General features: G+C 36.1%; 1 protein-coding gene across 2 annotated transcripts in view; it reads left to right on the top strand.

The window, feature by feature from the left end:
* The first annotated feature begins 7,759 nt into the window (after positions 1 to 7,759).
* The window catches only part of ASB5 (ankyrin repeat and SOCS box containing 5), a 53,171-nt gene continuing 35,856 nt past the window's right edge, over positions 7,760 to 25,074 (top strand). The window contains exon 1 of one of the 2 annotated variants that reach the window (XM_081047060.1): positions 7,760 to 9,072. In XM_081047060.1, the coding sequence (XP_080903186.1) occupies positions 8,877 to 9,072 (196 nt within the window). In that variant the 5' untranslated portion in view covers positions 7,760 to 8,876. The remainder of the gene's footprint in view (positions 9,073 to 25,074) is intronic. The other variant, XM_081047062.1, reaches the window with a different exon arrangement.

The raw sequence follows: 25,074 nt of genomic DNA, 5'->3' as shown, positions 1-25,074 counted from the left end.
TGACCTTTTATTTTTTCCATGTATGAATTGCTAAATCCATGTGACAAATAACGTGAGGCAATGAAGGGCACTGTTGTTTTGCCGGTACCCTCAGTGTTGGGTACCGGCAAAATAACTAGCTGCCTTTTTTTGCCATGTTCCAAAAATCATGTCTTGGATTCATGGACCTCAATGTCATGCATATTCGTCTTTTTAGTCTGTGCAAATACTTAACAAAGATGTTACAGACCAAGGCCAGGTGGGGGAGCTCTCCAAAGGGCACTACATAGAAATCTTGACCAGACCAAGCTGGTAGACAACAACCCATAACAAAATGAAGCCAAAACAACTGTAAGGAAAAACTGAGGCTTGATAATGGTGTATGCACCAAGTGAGAAAAACAAGGAAAAAATATAAAATGCTGAAGTAACACTGAGGTTAGTGGTCAAATGAAGGCTTCTCTTTTTGTTGAGTTTACATCCTCTCCATTAGACAAAGAGAAGTGCAAAACAAGTTGCATAATTTCAAGAAAATCTATTGTTAAAGGCTGGATATATTATTTGTTCCAAGTGCAGACCGAGTGAGCTGATGTTGAGTTTAACATCTGAGAGCAAGGACCTCGCCCTCCTCGTTCACTTGGATCGCAATGCGCAGCCGAGCCTGGAGCCCACCACAGAAATACATGGGAAACAGAAGGGCCGTATCTTGACTTGCAGAGGAGTAAGTTGTACTTAGTAATGGTGAATTCGAGTTAGAGCTATTCCTGTAGGGCAAGCTCGTTTATTATTTTCAAAAGGGTGATCAAATCAGGGGTTCACAAGTTGATGGGTTGCCTTTAAAAGGAAATTAAAAAAAAATGCAGGGCAAATTCTCATACACCTTCACAAGTTCGTATTAGAACTATTATCCTGTTTTGTAAATAAGAAAACAGGCTCAGAGACTTATAGAACTTGCCCAAGTTCACACAGTTCGTGATGACAACTGCTAGATGTTCCTCGACGTAAATGCCCAGGCTTTAAGGTGGCCATAGAGCTTCCATTGTCTCCATTCCCTTACTGGTACACTTTTAATTCATGGGCTGCTTTAGAGTCATAGTAACATATAACAAAATATGTTTTGCTATTACCATTCGTATTATCAGAACCTTAAGGTAAGGTTCTGTAGTTCCAGATCCTTTGGTTTTTAAACCAGGAACCATGGATTCCAATGTGAGATCAGCTTTATTTCTAAGACCCAAAGTGTCTCCTTTCTTCCCTGTGTGTCCAAACCTGTTGAGTACCTTTGTCATAGGCCTAGGAAAATAAATATTTCAAATTTTTTGTGATGAACAAATTTCTTAGGAAGTTATAGCTACCTTTCATATATTAAAGCCAAAATATGTCATTCATTTTATATAGAACATTGGTTATGAATTCTATGAATATAGATATGGGCACATTTTCCAACACCAGAGGGAGTCTGATAGACTTCTTTTATATAAGTACATGTGTATAGTTGGCAAAGTACTGTACTACTGGAAATTGGACATTTAGTTGGACAAGCACAGAGCAAAATCTTAGTGCCTATCAGACAACAGGTTCTAATTTAAGTAATTTGATTAACAAAATAACAGACATCATTATATATAGCTAATATTTGCTGAGTTCTTATCATGATGCGTACAGTCCTATGTGTTATTGCATTTAAACAAAAAATGTGAGGTAGATCCTTTTATCATGAGGCTCATAATTGGAGATAAAAAATGGATTTGAAAGGAGAGCATACAAGGCAGTTCCTATGCTCTCAAAGATAAAAAGACCCTAATCTTGGAATCCTAAAAAGGGTCATTCACAGAGCCCAATTTTATTAGCCACATCCCAGGGTCATTGATATGTTTTCCTTCTTTGAAGAAATGATAATTATTCATTCCTAAAAGTGTATATATACAAATACTGATAAAAGTGTCATGGTGGAAGTACTTGAAGGATCACTGAGACATCTCACTTCTAATGTGGTCCACTCTTTGAATCTTCAAAACAATGAAATAGTGAAAGTCTTTACCAAAGATTTGAGTGGGGCCCTTTAGCTTCAGCCCAGTGAAAGACACAAGTATTTAGCCAAAGACTATTTATAACCCAAACGTGACACAAGTGTATGACGTAAAATCACAAGGTGTGATAGAGTGGGATGAGCATGAGTAAACTAGACAATCTGAATGTTTCGACTCTAACCTATGAACAATCATGTGAGAAGAATTGCAGGGAAAAAAACTCAGGCTGGAATCCCAGCACTTCCACTGTAAGGGGTATAATCTTGGATAAATTACTTAGCTTCTTTAAGTCCCTGTTTTCTCATCTGTTGTGCAGAAGGGACACTGGTACCTACTTCATAATTTCTTTATAAGGACTCCAGAAATTATAAATATATCAGGACTTTTTCTGTAAGACTGAGAGAAACCCCAATTCAAATTGGTTTAATTAACAACTAAAAGGAATTTGTTTCACATCATTGTCAAATCCATGTTACTGTCAGATCCGGCTGTTTCAGGTACAACTAGATGCAGGTAATTCAAATGAAGATGTCATGATGCTACCTTTCCAAATCTCCACTCTGCTTTCCTTCTTAATGGCTGACTTCCTAGGCAGGCTATTTCCTTACTAACTCATTAGGCTTAGAACTTGCCATCTTAACTTCTCCTGTAGTGTAAGAGTGTCTTTCTCAAAACTTCAGCAGAAGTCCCAGAAATAGCTTTCACTCCCTTAGTTTGGTTAGATGTCCTTTTCTGGGGCTAAGGAGTCAGGACATGGACTGAGGTTGGGGGATGCATGATCCTGTTAAAAAATTTTGCGTTTGCAAAAAAAAACAACAACAACAACAAAAAAAAACACCCAACTTCTCTGTAATGGATAAACTATCTGGAAAAGTGTTTGGTATCTAGTATCAGTGAGGGTGTATTCATTTTAAAATGGAATCTATTTTTTTAAACCCTCAAATATGGAGAGCGACCAGCTTTCAGCCAAGTTTTCCAGGACTGTACATACATGACTAGAATCTGTTTAACGTAAGGCAAACTCTAGTTAGGGCTGACCACAACGTGTGCTGTTTAAAATGACTCAATTTTTAGGATAGAAGCTGTTCTGAGTTTTGGAGAAAGCCTGCAACTTTCCCTCAAAGAGCCTGCATGAAATCTAAGTAAATGACAACTTTGTGTATCACATTTTGCTTTACTTATGGAATATCATTAATGCTAGCAGAAATTACTTTTTGTTCCATTATACAGACAGTATGTGTGCGGACAGAGCCAGGAGTGCAGTTTCCAGGCTCTCGGCCTCACATAGAAAAGTGCTGGCTCAGGTAGTAAATGGCCATCAACTGTGATAGGATGGCCATCAGCTGTGGCTAGTTGGCCGTCAGCTGTAACCAGTGAGCCATTGAGCACTAATATAACTGCCATCGCTACGCTAGCAGAAAAATGGGGGCTAGCAAGAAGACGGTGCCTTAGCTAGCAAGAGCGGATTGCAGTTAGCAGGGCAGAGTGCGGGTCACAGATTGCAGAGAAGTGGACAGCAGGTTGCAGATAGTGTGGCTCCTACTTCCTGTGTCTCCAACCCAGCTGCCAGCGAAACTATAATGGTATGACTCCCCTATCTACAGCTCCGTGGGTGTTCCTTTTTGGCCTCACCATATCCTGCGTTCTTATGTGGGGAGCGGGAACAGAGACCCCGCCTGATGACTCCCCACATGACAGTAAGGCTAGAGGCCAAAAGGAAAATTAAAAAGAAAAAAAGACAAATTCTAAAAAAAAGAATTTACTACCAAGTAGCACGGTCAAACAATAGAATGGCACTCATCCCAACTACTCATATACATCATATGGATAATTATGACGATTATTAAAATCTCTATGAGAATTTATCCTTCATCAATAATTATAGATATCTAATAGGAACCAGAGGTCAGTACCTGTAGTTCTGCTGAGAATACATTAATTTTCTAAGACAGGAGCATTACATCACAATGTTAAAGTCTGTATTAGGAGTTATGACAACAGGCTGTGGTTTACCTTTGTGAAGTGTCTATTTCCATGAATTCAGCTTCTGGGATAAACGAAACAGAATCTACAGAATCTACTAAATGGAGATAAGGCTAAATTCAGTTGTTCATTTCAGCTTAAAGTGTAAACTTTTGTTTTTATTTCAAACTCTTATGTATGCTAAACATGTATGGCTCTAGTATATTCTAAACAGCTAAGAACTTCATTTACTTTTATTTCTTCTCACGAGATTTTACAAAATTAAAAAATGAGGGTTATGTTTTCAGTGGTGTTTGAGCACAACAGTGAGCCATCAAGCTACCATTGGCCTTCAGATTTATGAGCAAATGATCTTCTCAGTTTGTATTGACCGTGTACATATTCTCCTCAAAATCCTGGTCTGGGGCTGGGAAGATGCCTACAATTGTATTGAACATTAGCAACCGTGACATTTGAACTGTATACTGTAGTTCTGTTTTGGTTTTTGAATAATAGGAATAAAAATGTCAATTAGAGCCTTGAAATTTCTACCTTATGCTGTCGACATAAGAAACATCTAACCCTATAGAGAATTGGTATGAGTTCATTTGAGCCAAACTGATGACAGTTGCCAGGAAGCAAAATTTCAATGAATTGACAAAATGCTCTGGAGAATGACATTAGAATAAAAGGAGGAGACTTAAGAAAGTTTACATGAAGTCCATTGGTGATAGATTAAAAAGGTGGGAGAAAGCAAAACAGGGGAGGAGGGAATCTCTGGGATTGGATAAAAAGTAAAACAGAGAGACACACATACTTCTTTTGCATTGGTGGGTAGGTACAGGATAGTTAATATTAATAATTTACATTTACAGCACATAGAAATGGTATGTGGGCAACAAGATAACAATGAGGGGTTCTGTGATCCCTGCTCTGGTGTAGTGGGTTTTACCCTGAGGGGTCTGGAAAAGGAGATTACTCGACATTTCAAAGGTATGTTATCCTAGATGCATGCAAAAAGACAATAGACTTGCTTGAGGTAAAGACTGACCTTTGTCAAGGAAGCTGCAGGCCTAAGATGTGACTACTGGCCATGACTTGCTTTTAGTTAGGAATTTTTATGTTCAGACGATCCTATGTTGTTATTTTTGGTCTCTGAGTTTGTAAGGCCCACTATGCAGGCCTCCCATGAGTTTGTCAGGTTTAGTATATGGCCCCTTTTTCATCCACAATGCTAAGACTAAGATTTATCAGCTGGAAAGCACTAGAAACAGGCAATTTTTATTATGTCCCATCGACATTTTTAATCTAATAACTTGGATCGATACTGTCGCTAAGTCAAAATAATTGAACACCGTAATCTCTGGAAATGAGATATTCTCTTCTATGAGAATTTAAAGACTAATGGCCACATTTGAAAGTCATTAATATATTCAAGAACTCAATGACATGAAATTAAATCTCTCAAACACAACAAGAAAAATTGCCAATTCATGTAGTACCCTAGGATGCAAGAGGAGGGAAAGCAAGAGATTTGAAAGGAGAAAGGTTGGGAGTCCCAGGGTAGCCTTGGAAAGGACATCCATATGGTGGAGAGGAGCAGAGCCAGTACGTAGAAAGGTGACAATAGGAGGAAGCCAAGAAGTCATTTTTTCTTTGGAAGTTGCTTTTAGGATCACTCCTTCAAACTGGTGTCCTGATTCCCACTCCGTCATCTTATTAAAATTCTGAATTGGAAGTCCCAGTGAACTCCTCTGGCCAAACCTAATATCCTTTTCTTTATCTTTACTCTTTTTCTTCTTAGTCATTTAACCATGTTTTGAACAGTCAGCGTTTTCAATGTACTAACTTTTCACTACCCTATTTTTTGGCTCCTCTATCTGCTTCCTCTCTGTTATTTTTATGGAATTCACTCACCAGCTCTTAGCTTTGAATAATCCAAACGTATTAGCCCAGTCATGAAGCTTTTCCTTATTTCTTGAGGACACACAAGATTCCATCTCATTTAATCATCACATATAGCCAGCCCTACTCATTTAGATACTAATTTAGGTACCTGATTAAGTACAATCTCAGACTGATCTGTTCAGTGTCTGTGTGTGTGTGTGTGTGTGTGTGTGTGTGAATCTGGATGACTGTCTCATTCTCTGTATGCATAAATCATTCTTGCATATTCAAATTGTAAGTGCTTAAAAATAGAAAATATGAGTAGTAACTTGAGCATGTATTTTAGAGTCAGAACTATGTTCAAATAGTGCTATTGCTGATAATGAACTTGTGGAGATCACTAAAGTTCTCTGAACCTGACTTTCTACAACTTTAAAATTAAATAATACTCACCCCTCTGAGATAGAGATAGTAAATGAGAAGACTTTTGTAAAACATGTAGCATATAGTGGACTTGCAATAAATAATTTCTTCCTGTGTTGTAAACTTCTCTCACATCACCCATTGTAGAAATACAATTGTTGAGCTCAATTTTGGTTTGATTGATGGATTGAAACTAACAAAATTAGGACAATTGGGATTTACTGGCTAAGCAACCAAATCCCACTACCACATCTTCTCAACAATGTAAATTATTAAAGTATTATCTCAATAAATCACTTAAATTACTAATCATTATTTTATTTTTTAAGAAAAAGCTAATGCCTGGAAAATAGCAGCCCAATACTTTTCATTTGTCTTTCAAATATTAATCAAGTTATTCACGGTGTTATTTGGGAGGGTCTGTAATGTGAGAAATACAGCGTCTCATTTATATTTGACGAGTTCACTCACTGTGACTTATTTTATTTAACCTTAAGTTTTATTTAGTGATTAATGGAACTAATGATAGTAAAAGTTGCCTAAAGAGAGTACATCCCAACACAGAAAATGGAGGTGAGTATCAAGAAACTCATTAAAATAAAACCTGACATCTTGACAGAAAGTCCTACATATTGGACAGTAATATTTTTTCTAGTAGTAAAACTATAGGGATGTAAATGCAATGTCCAATGATAGCCTTATGCAAATGAAAGTGTTTCTCAACCCAAAAGAATCCATGCCTGAGTAGCTAATGTGGCGATAATTATTTATAACAGCATTTACTGGTAAAGAGCAAGGAGTGAAACCTTAGATGGACACTTTGGTGTGACTTAGGCAGGATTTATTCATAATTCTAAAGCACCGAAGTGGAAGTCAGCTCACTGACTCAGAGCATTGTGATGGTCCAGCTGTCCATGGGCATGCCTCGCCCATGCGTAGTCATGCATCACAATGCCAGAGGGAAGACTAACTGGCGGAGATGCTCATGGAACTACTTAACTGGTACAATCTCACCACAACTGAGAGAGAGGAACATTTAGTTACTTATCTGCAATACTTTGAAGTTAATTTTCATTGATTCCCAAAACACATATGAAATAGCACATTGGGTCCAATTAATGGCCACTCAGTCTAGTTCTCTGCCTGTGAAAGCAATACCAAGGACCACTTTTATAAAGAGCTCAGTGATTTCTTTCTAATATAACAAGTTAATTTATTTTTCTAGGCACCATTCAACTAGTCGGGAAAGAAGAAGTCTGCTTTATTTGACATATTTAGTTTACAACAATGTCTTAGGAATACTTATGTAAATCAGTCCAGTCAGATAAGATACCCAGCATAAAAAGCGTACACCAAGGCAGATAACCACCCAATACTTACTAATATGACCAATCATGGATATGCTCATTTATTCCAAAAAGAGCCATTTCTATTTTCTTATGTTTTTTTTTTTTTATTATTATTTGTTATCTTGGAGATTCTCAGAAGAATTGGGAAACAGTACATCAATCAACAGGCCCCAAACCTGGTCATATAAATGTATAAATAACATCCCTGTATAATATGCCATTTAATATTTTGGTATATTATTTTTGGCTAAGGTACCAAAATATTGCCACTCTCTTCTTATGGCTTTTTAAAAATATAGCCTGCTTAAGGATGCCCTTATCAACAGTTGCATTTCATTCATAAAATAAATCAAATTGGGTTTAACAAAGATTATAGGCCTAAAAAGTATATTGTTTTGCTTGGTTTGAGGCAGTCTAGATTGAAACACTTAATGTTACTTGATAATTCTTTGTAGATGCCACTTCCTCCAGGCAGCCTTCCCTGACTCTTTGTGATCCCATCATACCCTGTCCTCACCTGGATTTGTTTGATGTCTTCTCTTTTTCCTCCTCTAAATTATGAAATCTTTGTGGCAGGGACATTTCATTTTTTCTTTGGCTCCCCAGCATCCAGAAAAATGTTTGACACGTAGTAATTGCTTGAAAAGTTTTCACTGGATGAATGAACAGTCTGAAGTTATTATTCTATTGCTTTCTAGTCAATCCATGTATAGAAAAATTTTTTCTGACAACAGTTGAAGCAACATAATTGGATACTTTGATGAGTCGTCGTTAAGATAATCGTCATGGACTGTTTGGTGATTTAGCTCATTATCTACAAATAGGACCGTTTTAAAGGCTTAAATTGATGGATTTAATTTTACCTTGCTATTGTGAATATCACTGACATTAACAACAGGACCCGTACACACAAAGTCTTCAAAGTGTTTATGCTCATTAGATACCAACAAAAAAAAAGAGGAAATAATCTGTACATAAATTTCAATACCTTGATTTTGACATTCTGAGCAAAGTCAGGAGTCTTGCAAATCAGGCACGTGTTGCAGTCGTTTCCCTGGAATATTGTCAGACCAATCAGCGTTTGTGAGGAACTTTTATGGACAGTATAAATGTTTTGAGCTGGAGGCATCATTACCAGCTGATATTTTCTTTCCTCAGGACCAGCTGTTCAGGGGCATCTCGGACGAGAGCCAGGCACATTTGAGACTTGGCTCTCACTAAAGACGGCCGCAGATTCGTGTGCAGCAATGTCGGTGTTAGAAGAAAGCCGACCATTCGCTCAACAGTTATCCAATGTCTACTTTACGATACTTTCACTTTTCTGTTTTAAGCTTTTTGTGAAAATCAGCCTGGCCATCCTTAGTCATTTCTACATTGTGAAAGGAAACCGCAAGGAAGCGGCAAGGATAGCAGCTGAATTTTACGGAGTAACCCAAGGACAAGGTACGTTGATGGCAATGCCCTCTTGTTTCAAATGAAGTTTAACTATCATTTCAGCCACAGTCCCAGAAAACATCGCATGTTCTTTGTGGGCTGCTTCAAAGTGAATATTCTGTAAACTTCTTGTTGCAGAAAATATTTGTTGACTCATTTCATGATCTAATAAAAAAGAAAGTTACTTTGCTGTGTAACTATCTGGATTAATAAAATGAGGTATCTGTTGTGAAATAGATGAATGGAAACATAGTATTAGATATACATTTTTTACTCAGGAATATTTAAAAACTTTAAACATTTCATTTGCCAAGACATAGTTTTAGAGGCTTCAGTTGTCCTTTATCATGTACACAAATTTTTATTTTTAATTCAAATAGTTATATGTAAAATAACTGTTATTAAAAAGAGAAGATTTTTGTCTTTCACAGCTTTTCTTTTTCCAAGCTTAACCACTTGATTAAACATAAAGCACAATGTGTCAATATTAAGATACATGGCATGCGTTTTCCCGATGGAATTGTTGCTTTGCTCAATTTGTAAAAAGTCGGTATAAGAGGATAGGAACATGAATTAACAAATGTTATGTGCATGTAGACAAGTATATCTATCCATGTTTTTTAGAAGAAATTGGAATGTGAGGCCAAATAAGAAACAATAATTTAAACTACAGACTTTAAAGGTTGTAAAACCATTCACACTCTATTGGACTGATACTCTGTACAATAAAAGCAGTTCTGATGGTGGATGTCAAGGTGAATTTTTAATTTCTTATAGTCTTTTGATTACTTTCTGGTTTGGAAATCAGCAGGCAAGCATGCACATTTTCAGAGCTCAGAATACCTCTAAAGTAACCTAAAATTTCAGAATCAAATATGTTATCATATAAAGAATGTAATATAAAAGAACATTTGAGTAAAAAGCTTCCTTCTTAAAATCTGTTTTTCTACATTTTTCAATTTTTGAAAATTCATTTTAAATCTAGGTTACTTTGTAGGTACATGGAAAGTTGAGTGAAGGTAGAAAATACTTTTTTGGTGTGTGAGGTAGATAACGAATATATTTTGCCCAAGGGAGATTTTTCTTATTCGAAGTGAGGACTTTATGTACTCATTCAGAATGAGGAAAATGTAAATGTCAGTATGAAATTCGCACAAGGCAGGTGAGATCTAGAGGAAATAGGTGGAATTTAATTTTTCACTCACCAGCTCTGCTTCAGACCAGGTACAACTACTTAAATGTGGCATACATTATGTTGGTAAGTGGAATATTTTGTTTTAAAAACAGCAAACATAAAAGACTAGATTTAAAACAAAGGCAGATTTCTAGATACAAGACTAAATAGATACTATGATCATAAGGTCCTGAAGCTTACTCTCAGAGGCAGCCTATAGATAATCGTTTCATATATCTTGTCTACTGAATTGCTGTGCATAAAAATATGAAATATGGGCTAAAGAGCCACATTTTTTGTGTGAATTGACAAGGGTTTAAGAAGAAGCTATGAAAGCTCCTATTTGCACATATTTACAAATAAAAAGGAACACTGGTCCTCTCTTTACTCCGATCTATGTGTACTTAAACTGGGAAGTTAGTGGAATACATGAAATGGCTTCCATGCTCCTGTCTAATTTTATGAGTCTGTGGGAAGCTATATTAGAATTCTAAGATTATGTCTGAAAAAGGAAAGAAAGAAATTAACACTCACTAATAGAAAACACTTTTCCTGGGAGTATAAAGTTTTAAAATTTTTTGTTTTGTGTTGTTTTTAATGTTAGATCTATTTCACAAAATTCTGTCTTCCAATATCTTCAATTAATCTATATGTTAAGCAATACAATATATTATGATAATTTGTATTCAGTAAGCATAATTAGCCTCCTTTGTTTTTTTTTGTGTTTTTTTTTACTATTAGGAAGACAATCAAGTACCTTCCAAACTCTTTGTTGATTTCCTATCTCTAAAAATGAATTTTTCCTTGTCCAGGAAATTATTATTTTCCCCATTTTAATACAGCTTTTTCTTTTATTTACTACAATTAAACTTTTTTATTTTGATTATATTTTTATAATTAACTAATCAGGCTTAATTGTCTTTGTTTAATCTGGCAATTTCCTCCTTCCTGGAAAGATTATCACCTTCACTCCACTTTGAATTAGGTTTCTCCTTCCTGTTTTCAAGACTTAGCCAGATTGTTCCCCAACATTTCTGATGCGGGGTTGCCAAATTCCATGACATATAAGCCGATGTGTGTATTTTCATGTCTTTCATAATTACAGAAGACCCTGTTGACAACATTCTGGATGTCCTCCCCACAAGAAGCAGTGCTGTGGTACGAAATACAATAAACTGTGTCTTCCTAGATACTCTTGCAAATCAATTCATTGTGTTAGACAAATGTTGGGAGGTCTTTTTAAAGCACTTTCCATTCAGGCCTCCCACCAATGTATGATTATACAAGAATACTGAAAAGCTAAATGGTAGCTAAAATAGCGAAGGTTACTTTCTTCTCAATCTCTGTGCTATTCCAATAAACCTAACAAATCTGCTTTTCATTTTTTGTACCAATGACTTTTATCAACTCCGCCATCATGTTCCAGGGGCCTATTACACTTTTCTCTATAACTACCTCCTGTATTGTTCTTGCTGTTTAATGCTCTGATGACAATCTCATAAAAGACTAGATTTAAAACAGATATAACAGAGGTCTAGTCTATTTTTATAGCTTAACAGTCTTACTTTGAGACTGACAGTGAGACTAATAGGAGTTGAAAGGTGTTTTCAACTCTAATATCAAACAGTACAGAGAGCAAATGAGGATGTGGGGTAGTGCATTGATTTTCTGAAATCACTCTAAGGGTCTAGAAGAAGCCATGAATTTTTGATATCCCAAGAACACCTCAAGAGGCAGCTCCTGTCCCTGTTAAGGGTTAATGCTTTTCCAGTTCTATCTTAGGCTCTGAAGGAAGTTCAGTATTTTTACCTACAAGAGACAGGGCCAGAGCTAAGCACCTATTTTTTTTATTATTATTATTTTTGGGGGGAACCACTGATATTAAGGAACTAAAGAATCAGAATATAACAGAGGTGAAAATGTACTGTTTCCATCTGTAAGTAGCTTATTCTAATTGAGGAGATAGTATATTGACACATAATAATTATTTTCCAGATATACTAAATACCAAAAAAATGTAAAGAATGGAAAGTCAGTTTCAGATTTGGACTTTCAGAGATATCTTCGTGGAAGAGATACATCTTATTTTTTTTAAATAATGTTTCTATTTTTCAATTACAGTTGACATACAATATTATATTAGTTTCAGGTGTACAACATAGTGATTACACATTTATATGACTTACAAAGTGATCCTTCTGTTTAGTACCCATCTCACTCCATATGTAGTTATTACAATATTACTGATTATATTCCTTGTGTTGTACTTTACATCCCCATGACTATTTTGTAACAACCAATTTGTACTTCTTAATCCCTTCCCCCTTTTCATCCATGCCCCCAACTCTTCTCCCATCTGGCAACCATCAAAATCTTTTCTGTATCTTTGAGTTTATTTCCATTTTGTTTGTTTGTTTATTTTGTTTCTTAAATTCCACATGTAAGTGAAATCATATGGCATTTTTCATTCTCTGACTTACCACCTTTAGTATAATACCCTCTAGGTCCATCCACATTGTTGCAGATGGCAAGATTTCAGTCTTTTGTATAACTGAGTAATATTCTATTATATATGTACCATATCTTCTTTATCCACTTATCTATTAATGGACACTTAGGTTACTTCCATATCCTGGCTACTGTAAATAATGCTGCAATGAACATATGAATGCATATGTCTTTTCATTTTACTATTTTGGGTTTCTTCAGATAAATACCCAGAAGTGGAATTACTGGGACCTTCTTTGTATCTTATTATAGCCTTTATTTTAAAGTCTTTTTTTTTAAATATAAATATTGCTACCCCAGCTTTTTTTTTGTCCTTCCCATTTTTTTCCTTCCCATTTTCAGGAATTATCTTTTTCCATCCCTTTAATTTCAGTCTCTGTGTGTCTTTAAATCTGAAGTGAGTCTCTTGTAGTCAGCATATGTAAGGATCTTGTTTTTTTATCCATTCAACCATGTCTTTTAATTAGAGCAATTAATCCATTTACATTGAAAGTAATTGTTGACAGGTATATAGTTATTGCCATTTTATTATTCATATTTTTTATTCTTTTTTTCATCTTGAAGAAGTCCCTTTAACATTCCTTGTAACACTCGTTTGGTGGTAATGAACTCCTTTAGCTTTTTCTTGTCTGGGAAGCTCTTTATCTGTCCTTCCGTTCTAAATGATAGCTTTGCTAGGTGGAATAATCTTGGTTGTAGGTCCTTACTTTTCATCACTTTGAATATTTTCTGCCAAACCCTTCTGGCCTGCAGAGTTTGTGTTGAGAAATTAGCTGATAGTTTTATGGGAGTTCCCTGTGTAGGTAACTAACTGCTTTTCTCCTGCTGCTTTAAGATTCTCTATTTGTCTTTAACCTTTGGCATTTTAATTATGATGTGTCTTGGTGTGGGCCTCTTTGAGTTCATTTTTTGGGGGACTCTCATTGCTCCCTGCGCTTGTATGTCTATTTCCTTTGCCAGGTCAAGGAATTTTCTGTCATTATTTCTTCAAATAGATTTTTAATTCCTTGCTTTCTCTCTCTTCTCCTTCTTGTACCCCTATGATGTGAATGTTGATATGCTTGATGTTGTCCCAGAAGCCCCTTAAACTATCCTCATTTTTTAAAATTCTGTTTGCTGTTCTGATTGGGTGTTTTCTGTTACCTTATCTTCCAAATCGCTGATTCGATTCTTTGCTTCATCTAATTGATTCCCTTTAATTTATTCTTCATTCCAGTTATTGTACTCTTCACTTCTGACTGGTTCTTTTTTATGTTTTCTATCTCCATTCTTATGTTTCCAATCTCTTTGTTGAAGTTCTTCCTGAGCTCATTGAGCATTCTCATAACTAGTATTTTCAACCCTGCATCTGATAGATTGCTTACATCCATTTTGTTTACTTCTTTTTCTGGAGCTTTGTTCTGATCTTTCATTTGGGACATGTTTCTTTTTTGGAGAAGGTAGATCTTGAGCTGACCCCAGGAATGAATAGAAGCATGAATTTAGGGGTGCACATAGAATATGAAGAGATAATAGATTTGAGTAGAGTAGTAGTTTCATGGTATTGAAAAATGGTAATAAATTCAGCAAGATGTGGAGGAATTTGAATGGCAAGCTAAGCAATTCAAATTTAACATGAAGGCAGTAGGAGTCAGTGAGAGTTTCTGGTATGAGTGAAGGTTGGAAAATGGGAAAAGATGTATAAAACCCAAATTTAAGGTAAATTTATATAGGAGTTATCTTTGAAGTTGGGCAATAAGACAGGTTTTAAGTGGGCCCCTGTCATAAGGAAGTGAGGACCTAGACTTGTCTGGTGGTGCCAGTGTGAATAGAGAAGAAAAAAATTACAACAACAACAAAAATAAATAAATAAAAGAAGAAAAGAAAAATGAATAAATCTGATGATTTCTGTAAATAGTACTGCCAAAGACAACAAATGTTACCTTAGGAACTGATTGTTTGCCAGAATTAGATTTAAGATAGCTAAAGAAAAATATGACAGTCAGAAGAGGGATTAATTAGCCACACAGAGGAGTCTGCAATTCCCAGCCAATGCCATTCCAAAGAAGTAGATCCTTGGCTACTTGATGAGTCTGGTGGCTTGCGTATCTCTCATCTGAAATATCAGGGTAAATCAGGAAGTAGTAGAACGAGAATCGTAATTCTTGTCTTGCATTTAACTTATTTAATGTATTCCCTTTGTCCTGCTTTTTCATCATCAGTTATTAACCTCTGAGTATGATTTGGTTCTCTATCTAGATTTGTCCACAGAAAGAAAACGTGCTAGCTTGCCCCAGCAGTGTTTTAGTCCATCTGAGACTGATGGTTCTTATTATAAATTAATGTATTTGCATCTTGATATATCAATCTAGTGTTTTGTGCTGTTTGAGTTGTAAATCCACCTTGGAGATGTAAATTTGCTCCAGCTTTGCTGATAGATCAAGTTTCCAAGCCTTCAAGGACATGGACCAAATTCTAGTCTGTGGAAAATTCATCAAGGTAATTAATGTCTCTCTGTGAGGCTGCTTGAAAAACAATCTTGTGACACCAAACCTCTCCAGGAACTTCCTTCACAGTTAAAACTTTATATAGAATATGGAATGGATGTAGAGTCATCGGATGAAATATTTGTGCTTGTGATTTCATAAATTTGGTGTTAGGTTTGTCATTAAGCATACATTTTTTATTTATTTTTCTTTTGAACGAGTCTGTTGTAGACACTTGGAAATAGGCTGCAGTGTAAATGTGTCACCATAAGTTAAAGTACTCATTTGGAGAATAGTGTGACCTGGATAGGAAAAGAATTTGGAATTTTATATAATGTAATATCAGTTTTTCTCCATCAGTAAAGTCCATCTTAGGTCTGAAAACAACTTTAGGAATTTGATGGCAGCAGCAGTGATACTTATTATACCTGCTTCCGAGGAGCAACTTGTTTCATGTGATTTTTGGTGCTGCAGTGTTGATTGTATACGAGGTTAGCTATGTTAGGAACAGTGCTCAGAATCTCAGCAGTGAAAGATTTCAAGAGACAAATCTGTAGGAGGACCTCTTTCATGGTGTTCATTATATAAAGTTATAAAAATACCTTTAAGATAAGAGAGTTTTAGACACATCATCTATACTTAGGTAGAACTCCACATAAGAATAATTTGAATCAATAGAACTATCAATAGATAGTTCTACTATCACAAAAGACATGACATTATAATAAAAAGTGCTACAAAAATTTTGTAAAAGAGATTTTTATTTTGCCCAAGCTCTCCTCATTATCAGATATGTCAGAGCACTTTTTTTTGGAGAAATTATTACGATACTAAGTGAAGAATGGAATCTGAGGACAAAGTTCCAAATTACAAAAGACTGTCATTTTAATGTATTAATATCTTTCTTCTTCCTCTACATTTGGAGAAACGCATGAATTTTTGGAATTTAGGAACTTGGCAGAGCTGATTATAGCTTAGTTGGGATCGGTTTTCCGAGGCGTATTCTTCTCATTCCTTCTTGTTCCTCTCTTCCTCCCTTTAGTTACGCAATTATTGGCACATTTATCACTTACTGTGTTTACTTGTGTATCTCCATGTCAAAGGCTTCCTGTGATAGAGGATAAAATTTACAAACACACTGCAGTCCCTTTCCTAAAGGTGTGTCTAGTGAGAGAGATAAAGAGATAACCAAGTCATTTAAAAGTGTGATAAGTCCTACTTCACAAGGTTAAAGGTGCTATGGGAGCACAGAGGAGAGAGTATAAACAATACTTCTGCCTGGGATGTCAGTTAAATTAAAGCTGTACCAACAACATGCATGTTCTCTCCCATAATTATGCACAGATCCTTATTCATGATGCTTGAAAGCTTCTCAAATTCCTGCTTTCACTTTCTATTTACTTTTCACCTCTCAACCTATTATTATTATTTCTATTTCCACCTCATATATCTTCTGTGTAGATCTTTACCTAAAGGCTCAGAATTTTATTGTTCAAATAATTTATTTTTAGGAAAAAACAAGTATGCTCATTGCTTGCCCACTAAGCTTTTTGACAAATGACACATATTTTGGTGAAAATTTTCAAAATGAATTTTGTACATATTGATAGGTGACATTGTTATAGTCAACTCCAAATCTTTTATTTAATAAGGACAGTGAAAGAATGAAAACTAGGTCTTGACCTTCTGCTTTCCAATTTACTTCTTTTAGAAAATGGTAATTTATTAAAATAAAATAAAAAAGTAATTTATTAAAATAAAAGCTATTTTTCTTATTAATTGACATAAGTGATACAGTTTTGAATTTACTTGAGCTCAGTAAATACTTGGATACCTGCTCTGTTCCTGTCACACTATTATGTGCCATATGTACATAGAAGGATACATATATATTTACATATACATAGGTGTGGATATATATGTATATATTTACCACCCTAATCTCTCTGTCCCTGAGACCCTTCTAGAAAACTCCTAAATCTACTTTGTGGACAATTTTTAAAATCCTATCTCACAATAACCAATGGCAAATTATAGGACTGACAAAAAAGATCATTCTAATATATGTTATGCTTTGACCTAAATTTCACAGAGTGGAATTGTTTAAACACAAGCCACCTGGAAGTGCTAACAATGTAATACCTTATGAGACTTCTTAAGTCTCTCCCTCCCAGACCTGATATTCTTTGGGCATTTCCAGTCTAAAATGCCAATGGTCTGCTTTGTAGCGTTGCTAAGAGAAAGCTGGAAAGGATGAATGATTTGTTCTTTATGCAGCTGGTGAAGTAGAAATGTCAAGAGTTTACACAGTCCTAAGCAAACTTACCATTCCTTCTTTCTTTCCTTTCCTTTCTTCTTTCCTTCCTTCCTTCCTTCCTTCCTTCCTTCCTTCCTTCCTTCCTTCCTTCCTTCCTTCCTTCTGTCCTTCCTTCTTTGGTGAAACTTCAGAAGCTGGGTTATAAGAGGGATTTTTTTGTTAAAGAAAAGGATAAAATAATGTTTCAAACTAAACATGTCCTAGTTTATTTCAAATATTAAGTTACATGCACCTTTACAGAACCTAACGACCCTATAAAATGAGTCAGACCTGAATATCTTTTCAACATTCTTTCCCAGGGATTAGAGCAACAGTGAATATTTTGGACCCTCAGGAATCTGTATGACTATGTGAGATGGCAGGAAGGCATCCTCTCTCCATCAGAGCCGCTAAAATTTCCATGTCATCATTATCTACTGGGCAAAATAGAAACGTTCAGAAATGCATACACTCTTTCCAGAAGGCTTATAGTCTTAAACTATGGGCAGAGTACAAACAAACTGAAATTTAATACTGAAATGCCATTCATGTGCTTAAATAGAAACACTGGCTCCACTTAGTCGTCAAGTGTGCAACTTGACTTACATGAAAACTGACAATGATGCAATTAACATTAAGGTCTGGCCATGGAAAATTTGCTCTTCACTATCATAACGCTGCAAAGTTCCTTGTTAGGTGATGGAGTCAGGAGGGCTGCTGCGGAAGTGCTAAAGGAAGCTGTTCTTCCTCTATTGGCGTCTCAACACACTGTAGTAGCAGTTAAGCAAGGAGCACATAAGTAATGGTGACTGAGTGACTGAACTCAGGAACAACCAAACACATTTTGACGAGGCACCGAGGAGATTTATGAACTAAATCTGTTTTCTAACTCTACCTCACTCATTAGAGAAAGGACGATTCCTCTCATCCATTAAATGGGAGTAGTAAATAATTTTTAGAATAAAATGATGCACCAAATGAATTTCTCTATTTGGAAACTTTGTGTCTTATTTCCCTCTTGAGCCATTATCTAGAATGGGGAATTAGGAAAAGGAAAAAGTGCTAGTTCCTTTAGAGTTTAAATACATAGAATCACAGATATATTGAGTCTGAGGAATAATGAATACTTCTTTATAGTGACTCACCAATAACTAAAAGGAAAGGAGCTAAATGATAATTTGAGTATTTCTGCCTTTCTCAACATCCAGTAGTTATGCTGAAAAAGCTCATCTAGTAAAATCTAGTATAGGAGCTAAGTTTGATGGCTACTTACCATTACTCAAAGAAAACAACAGAACAAGAGAGGTTTGGGTTGGAGAGACTACCTCCTGTACAATGAGTATTGAGTCCTAAAATAATACTTGTCTATCTAATTGTGTAACATTCCAAGAATGTGAAAGAAAGGGAAATCTGTTTAAACCCAATATTTAGGGTTGACTGGAAGTAATGATAAAATTTTTTAACGAATTTTTATTTATGAAAGTTAATTGGATTCAATGATTGAGATTTTTATAGTTATGTAGTTTAATTTTAAAAAGCATGCACAAATGGCCATAAACCTGGTTTACAGCTTTATGATTAATATTTTGATTGTTAAAAAAATAAGATTTTGGAAGACAGAAGTTAATTAAAAGGAAAAAAATTTTTGAAGTTAATGTAAGGCTCATGGAGCAAACATGATTCTTGCCAAATACTTGGATTCTGAATTGTAACAGGACTACAGAGTAAAACGCTGTTATTCTGGAGGAGGAAAAAAGTCACTTGGTTTTTGAAATAACTGCCAATGGCATGTAGGGAAAATAATGCCTTGGATATTAAAGAAACTCAGCAAATATTTGTGGAATAAATAAAAGACCTTACATGAGGGGCAAATGGAGTTTAAAATCACATCGCAGATAACATAGTGACTTAACCACACACAAATTGTTCTGTGGTGGCTCTAGTGCTTACTAACTGTGTCATCTTAGGAAAGTTGTTTAAAGTCTATAGCCCTCAGTTTCTTCATCGGTAAAATGGAAATAGTGATATTTATTTCAGAGGAGTTATTTTAAGTTTTATATGAGATATAATTTATTATGTAAATTATTTGGCATAGCGTCTGGCATATACTTAACACTCAATAAATGTTAGCTCTTTATATTGTCCTTTAAAAATTTTCAAAAACAGGACAAAATGCTACAATTTAGCAACACAGAGAACATCAATAAGAAAAAATAGTGAAATTATAATAAATTGTGCTTTCTAAACAGTTTGTAAAAGCACATGCTAATACCAGGACTTATCTACCATGTTTCCCTGAAAATAAGACCGGGTCTTATATTGATTTTTGCTCCAAAAGATGCTTTAGGCGTATTTTCAGGGGATGTCTTATTTTTTCGTGTACAACAATCTACATTTATTCAAATACAGTCATGTCGTCATCTTCTGGAACATCGTCATAACTTACAAAATGCGTCAGTCTGGCTGACGATCTTAACTGGGGCTTATTTTCGGAGTAGGTCTTATTTTCGGGGAAACACAGTACGAAGCAAGCATTGGGCCCCAGCCTCATGTTAACTCTGGGTAGATGGTTTCAGAACATAAATGGTTGATTTTATGTATATGTTGATTTAAAAATTACATACTGAAGCTCTGAAAGCTTACGTAACTTGTCAACTTTTTCAGTTTGTAACTGGAAGTAGATTTTCCACCCAGATCCCTTTGACTCCTGAGCTTTTCCTCTCAAACAGCTTCCTGTACCACTACTGGTCTTTCACACCATGTGAACAAGAGCGATGGCAGAATCAAGTCTCAAGCTCATCAGCTTTCTGCCAACCATGCGATTGATCTGTCTACTGGTCCTTTCCATACAGACTTTTAACTATTTAAAAAGTATTTAAAATACAAAATTTTCCAAAAAACACAAGCTAAAATAAGCAGTTTGTTTTGTGCTTTTAAGACCTAGGCTACTCTTGTCTTTCAGATATTTTCTCTAAAAAGGAAAAAAAAAGCAAGACATTCTGAGCCATCACACAGAACTGGAGCACAGAAATGCAGAGGGTTCAGCTAATGGCATTGGACCTAGCCGGAATGCTATGGTGGAAAGACTGGTTCAGAGGAGGCATCGTAAAATTACTTGCAGAAAGTTGTTCTATGATCTGACTCTGTCCAAGAAACTCTGCTTGCCAGAAATTCTTTGGAAAAAAATGTACTCCTGGGAAAACCTGGTCAAATACCTAGTAATGGTTATACTATAGGAAACCTGGGTTTTTCTGGAAGGGCATTATGAGAAATGGGTAATGGCATGTCACAGCAAATTACCGGTTACTCTTGTAATTAGAGTGGGTGCCACAGAAAGAGTTGAAGCTGCTTCACTTCCAACAGATATTAATTAACTTCTGCCAAACTGTCCCTCTTGCCCTTTTCTTTTCTCTTGGTCCCTGGCAGCTGAAAAAGGAAGGCAAAAAGCAATAGTGACAACACTAACAGTGAAGAGCTGAGTCAATTAGTTCAGGGATTTGGCATTTTTCCTTTATTTTCTCTGCTTCTTTCTGCCAACTGTCTCTCCAGAAAGCAAGCAAAACATAGGTTTTTCACTGGACATATCTTATAAAAAGTTATTTTTAAAATTTGTTTATAAGGAAAGAGAAAAATAAATTTTTTTTTCAAAAAATAGCAGAATTATATATGAAAATAAGGATGCAGAATTATTTCATAGAATCATTGAACTACCTCAAACTCTGTCAGTATTTTAAATTAAAATTGTATTTTAATTTTAAATTTAAACTCTATCAGTATTTTAAATACACAGGCTTGCAAAATATCGCTCCAAGAGCTCGCAGGAACATTTGCTCCTTTGTCAGTCCACTCAAGGACGATCAGAAGGTGGCTAAGCTTCTCTCCATAAAACAATAAATCACAAATAATGATTTTGTGTTCTCTGTTCAGTATGAGGCCATTAAACTGCATACATTACAATCAGGGAACAAAGTGATGATCCAAGCAACAGGAACATTAAAGCTGTTAGTTATGAGGTTGGACGGGTAGCTTTCCTCCTACAATATTCATGACTAGGTGCAAACCTCAACCTCAAGTTAGAAACAAGTGTTACTACTGCAAATGAGGCAGGAATAGGATGATGAACGAAGAACTTTCTCAAAATGGAGTGTCTTCACAAACTGGAGAGTAGCATTTTTGAGCAATACAACCAGCCCTGTATCGCGACTCCACATTTGCAGAAGGCAGCTCAGTCTCGCTTTGTCTTCAATAGATGCTTTTGGAATGACACTCCTTACACAATACTGGCTGTTAGTTTTACGGGATATAGAAATCCAGTTCTGTGTTGTAATATCAAAATTGTAATATTCTAGCAGAAATGCTATTTTTTAAAATAGCTAAATCCTAGGTACTTTAGAAGCTATGTTTAAACATTGGCAAAATACTGATCATATAGACCAGAATATGTGCATGGTTGTGCTTTATAAATTGTGTATAAAACAGCTTTTAGTAAATTACTGAATTTTTGTCTTACCATGTAAACTTGTTACTTAAAAGTCCCTTTGGAAGTAAACAATATACTCATTCTGTAAATATAAAATTTTCGTATACTACGTTTACTTTAAGTTGAAGTACAGCTGTGTGTTGCTTTTCTAGTACATATGTGGTTAATATTGTACAAGGAGAAGATGAGAAATGAAAAAAAGTAAACATCCTCTTCAACATAAAATGAGTCTCGTTTCTCAAATGTCCTGTAATTGAACTTGATAGGGATGGTTAGCGAGTGTCTTTTGACATTTTCTTTCCCTAGCTTTGACTGCACATGACCTACCTCACACTTCCTAATGATGATAGCTCATATTTTTATGGTAATTCGCAGTCTTTCTTTACATACTATCCCTTTTTATCCTTATAACTATCCTCTACAAAGTAGATGGTATTATACTTCTTTTACAGAGAAGGGAGCAGGGGCTTAAAAACATAAAGGGACTTGCTGGACAGATTGACCGAGTTAGAGGAAAGTCAGAACAGGAGCCCCAGGCTACTGATGTTGCTTCTGACACTTGCAGGATTTTGTTTCTTTGATTATGTTATGAAACAAGCAGTGTAGTTTTTTCCAGGGCTTTCTGTGTATTGGGTTGCAGTCTATCTTTCAGGGTCTTTGTAATAATCCTAGCTGGACAGAAGGACTCAATACTTTCTGTGTTGCTTTCTTCCCAATCAAGTGATATCCCAAACAAACTCAACATTGACTACACTACCAAGTCCAGTCATGACCAGCTTATAAGCCTTGTGAAGACAGGGTCTCATTGCATCCTCAGAGCTTAGAAAAATGCCTCACAAATGACAGGTACTTAATAAATATTTGAGGAAGGAAGGAATCAAGGAAGTAGGGGAAAAGGAAGGGAGAAAGCAAGGGGATTCAAACTTAAGTACATGAATTTTATTACCAATTTCAATACAGGACGCTGCCTATTCTAATTTTGCCTCACCCAGTGGTGTGACCTGTACACACTGAATAGATGTTAAAAGAGAGACACCGGGAGTTAATTCTCACAGAACAACTGAAGACAGAAAACCAATACTGTCCAGAAATCAAATCTCTAACTAATATGCTGCACTCCTTCCCCTTCTTATTCAGACTTACCATCCCTTTTCCCTGATTCCTTTCAGCCTCATGAATTGGCAATAGCCCTCCTTCCCAAATAAAACAAACCCTTTACATGTTTTTAATTGGAACCAGTTAAAGGCTGGTATCAAGAATGAAGTATCAAGTATCTTCTTTATCTCCTATTAACTCAAAGATTGCTTACCTTTTGCTGAGGAGTGCTGCTTGTTTACCTTTTGATTTCTCATTTTAAGTAAATCCATTTTTATTCTCAATATTTTAAACTTTCTGAGCTACTTTTCAAACACTATTAAATGATTTTTCTTCATTCATTTAACATTGAATATGGTATTTCAAAGTGTGTATAGCAAACAGAAAACACCCCCAACACCAGATATCAGAACTGTAACTGACAGGAGATGGCTCTCTTTTTTCCTCTAAGGTGGATCAGAAAATTGTCAAGTGGTAGAAGGTGTTACAAGAAGGGACATGGCTGATGTAAAACTTAGGAACATACCTGCTGAAAACATTACCTCTGGACTTCAGTTCTTCACCCTTCAAGCCACTCTGTACGTTACTCCTGTGCCCCAAATTCTTTCAGATCTGTTTTAGTGAACAAAGTAGTAGGAATGATAACAAATTCATATGTTTTAAATCTTGCTTTTGCCTAGACACATAACTGGCTTCTTCATACACAGTTGGCTAGACGATTACAGTGGGTGGAATGGTCTGTTTTAGGGTCGGGAACTCTCTTCAGTAGCTAAGGTAATAAAAGGGAAAGAGAGCAGCAGCCCCCACAGTGTGGAGTAGGTCTCCTGGTTGAAGACAGCTGGACAAAGTCAGGCTGTCGTACCTGTCGAGCTGGTCAACCACTGTCTGTGATGCCACCTAGGTTGGAGCTGAGGCAGCACACCTGGGAGTCCTGACTTTCTATGCCTTCTGTGTAAGACCTGCTTTGGCAAGTATGTTCAACATGGTGGAAACAAACACCAGTAGACCTCTGTTTTCATTTTCTTGAAAAATATCCACATAAAACACTCTGGCTGCTGCCAATGCCTCAAGCTTCCATGAGATCATGGCTAGTGGTGATAAAACTATTTGTGGCTATAACTATGGGGAGGAGAAGGATTATGTGTAAAGTTGCTCTTACATTAGGTCCTTGTACGTGATGCGTATCAGATTTTCTTCCCAGCAGCTGTTGTGCTCTGACTAGAGAACACAGGTTGCTGATTTAATTCCTTGTATGGATTTGTTGTCCTTTTTAAAATTTCAAGTTAGCAATTGGTGGAAATAGAACATTTGTGAGAACAAAGTGGGTAAAGAGAACAAAAGGACGAGAAGTGTCCTTTTTATGAGAACAGTGAACACTAACCCAGTTCTCAGTTATGAGCCAGGAGCTGTTCAAAACATGTATAATGATAAACTCATTTAATCTTTACAGAAACCGTATGATGGAGGAGCTCCTGGTTATTAGATGTGTTCTTCCCTTCCTTCTTTACACTCACTGGTTTAGATTTGTCTGCCCATGGTATTAAGTACCGATATCGTACATTGGAAAGAACATGAGTAGGAAGCAGACAATGTCGGTTCCAGTTTTGCTTTGCTATGCTCGGGGTGACTTTGAGAACACCACCTCTCCTCTCTCAACTTCACTTTCTACATCTGCAAAATGAAGGGGTGAGGCAAGATCCGTGGGTTCTGAATCTGTTTTCTGAAGCAGTTGCCTTTTTTGGGGGGATGACCTGGAAGCTGAATTTGTAGAGCTGATAGAGTGGAAGCTGCTCTGTTTGACGACCGAGCCCCATGCCTGACTGGCACACCCTGCGGTAGCTCTCTTCAACTCATACTGGTTTTTGAAGCCATTTGCAGATCATGAAAGTAGATGATATCTAAGTCTACTTTTAGCTCTGAAACACGATGATTCTTTCATGCTATTTCGACGGTTGGTGAATCATTTTTGGACCACAGAAGCTTTTCCACAGAG

This window comes from Rhinolophus hipposideros, assembly GCF_964194185.1.
Source record: "Rhinolophus hipposideros genome assembly, chromosome: 4".
In the NCBI taxonomy this organism is placed as follows: domain Eukaryota; kingdom Metazoa; phylum Chordata; class Mammalia; order Chiroptera; family Rhinolophidae; genus Rhinolophus; species Rhinolophus hipposideros.
Note: the sequence above shows the minus strand (reverse complement) of the source record. Positions and strands in the feature narration are given on the sequence as shown.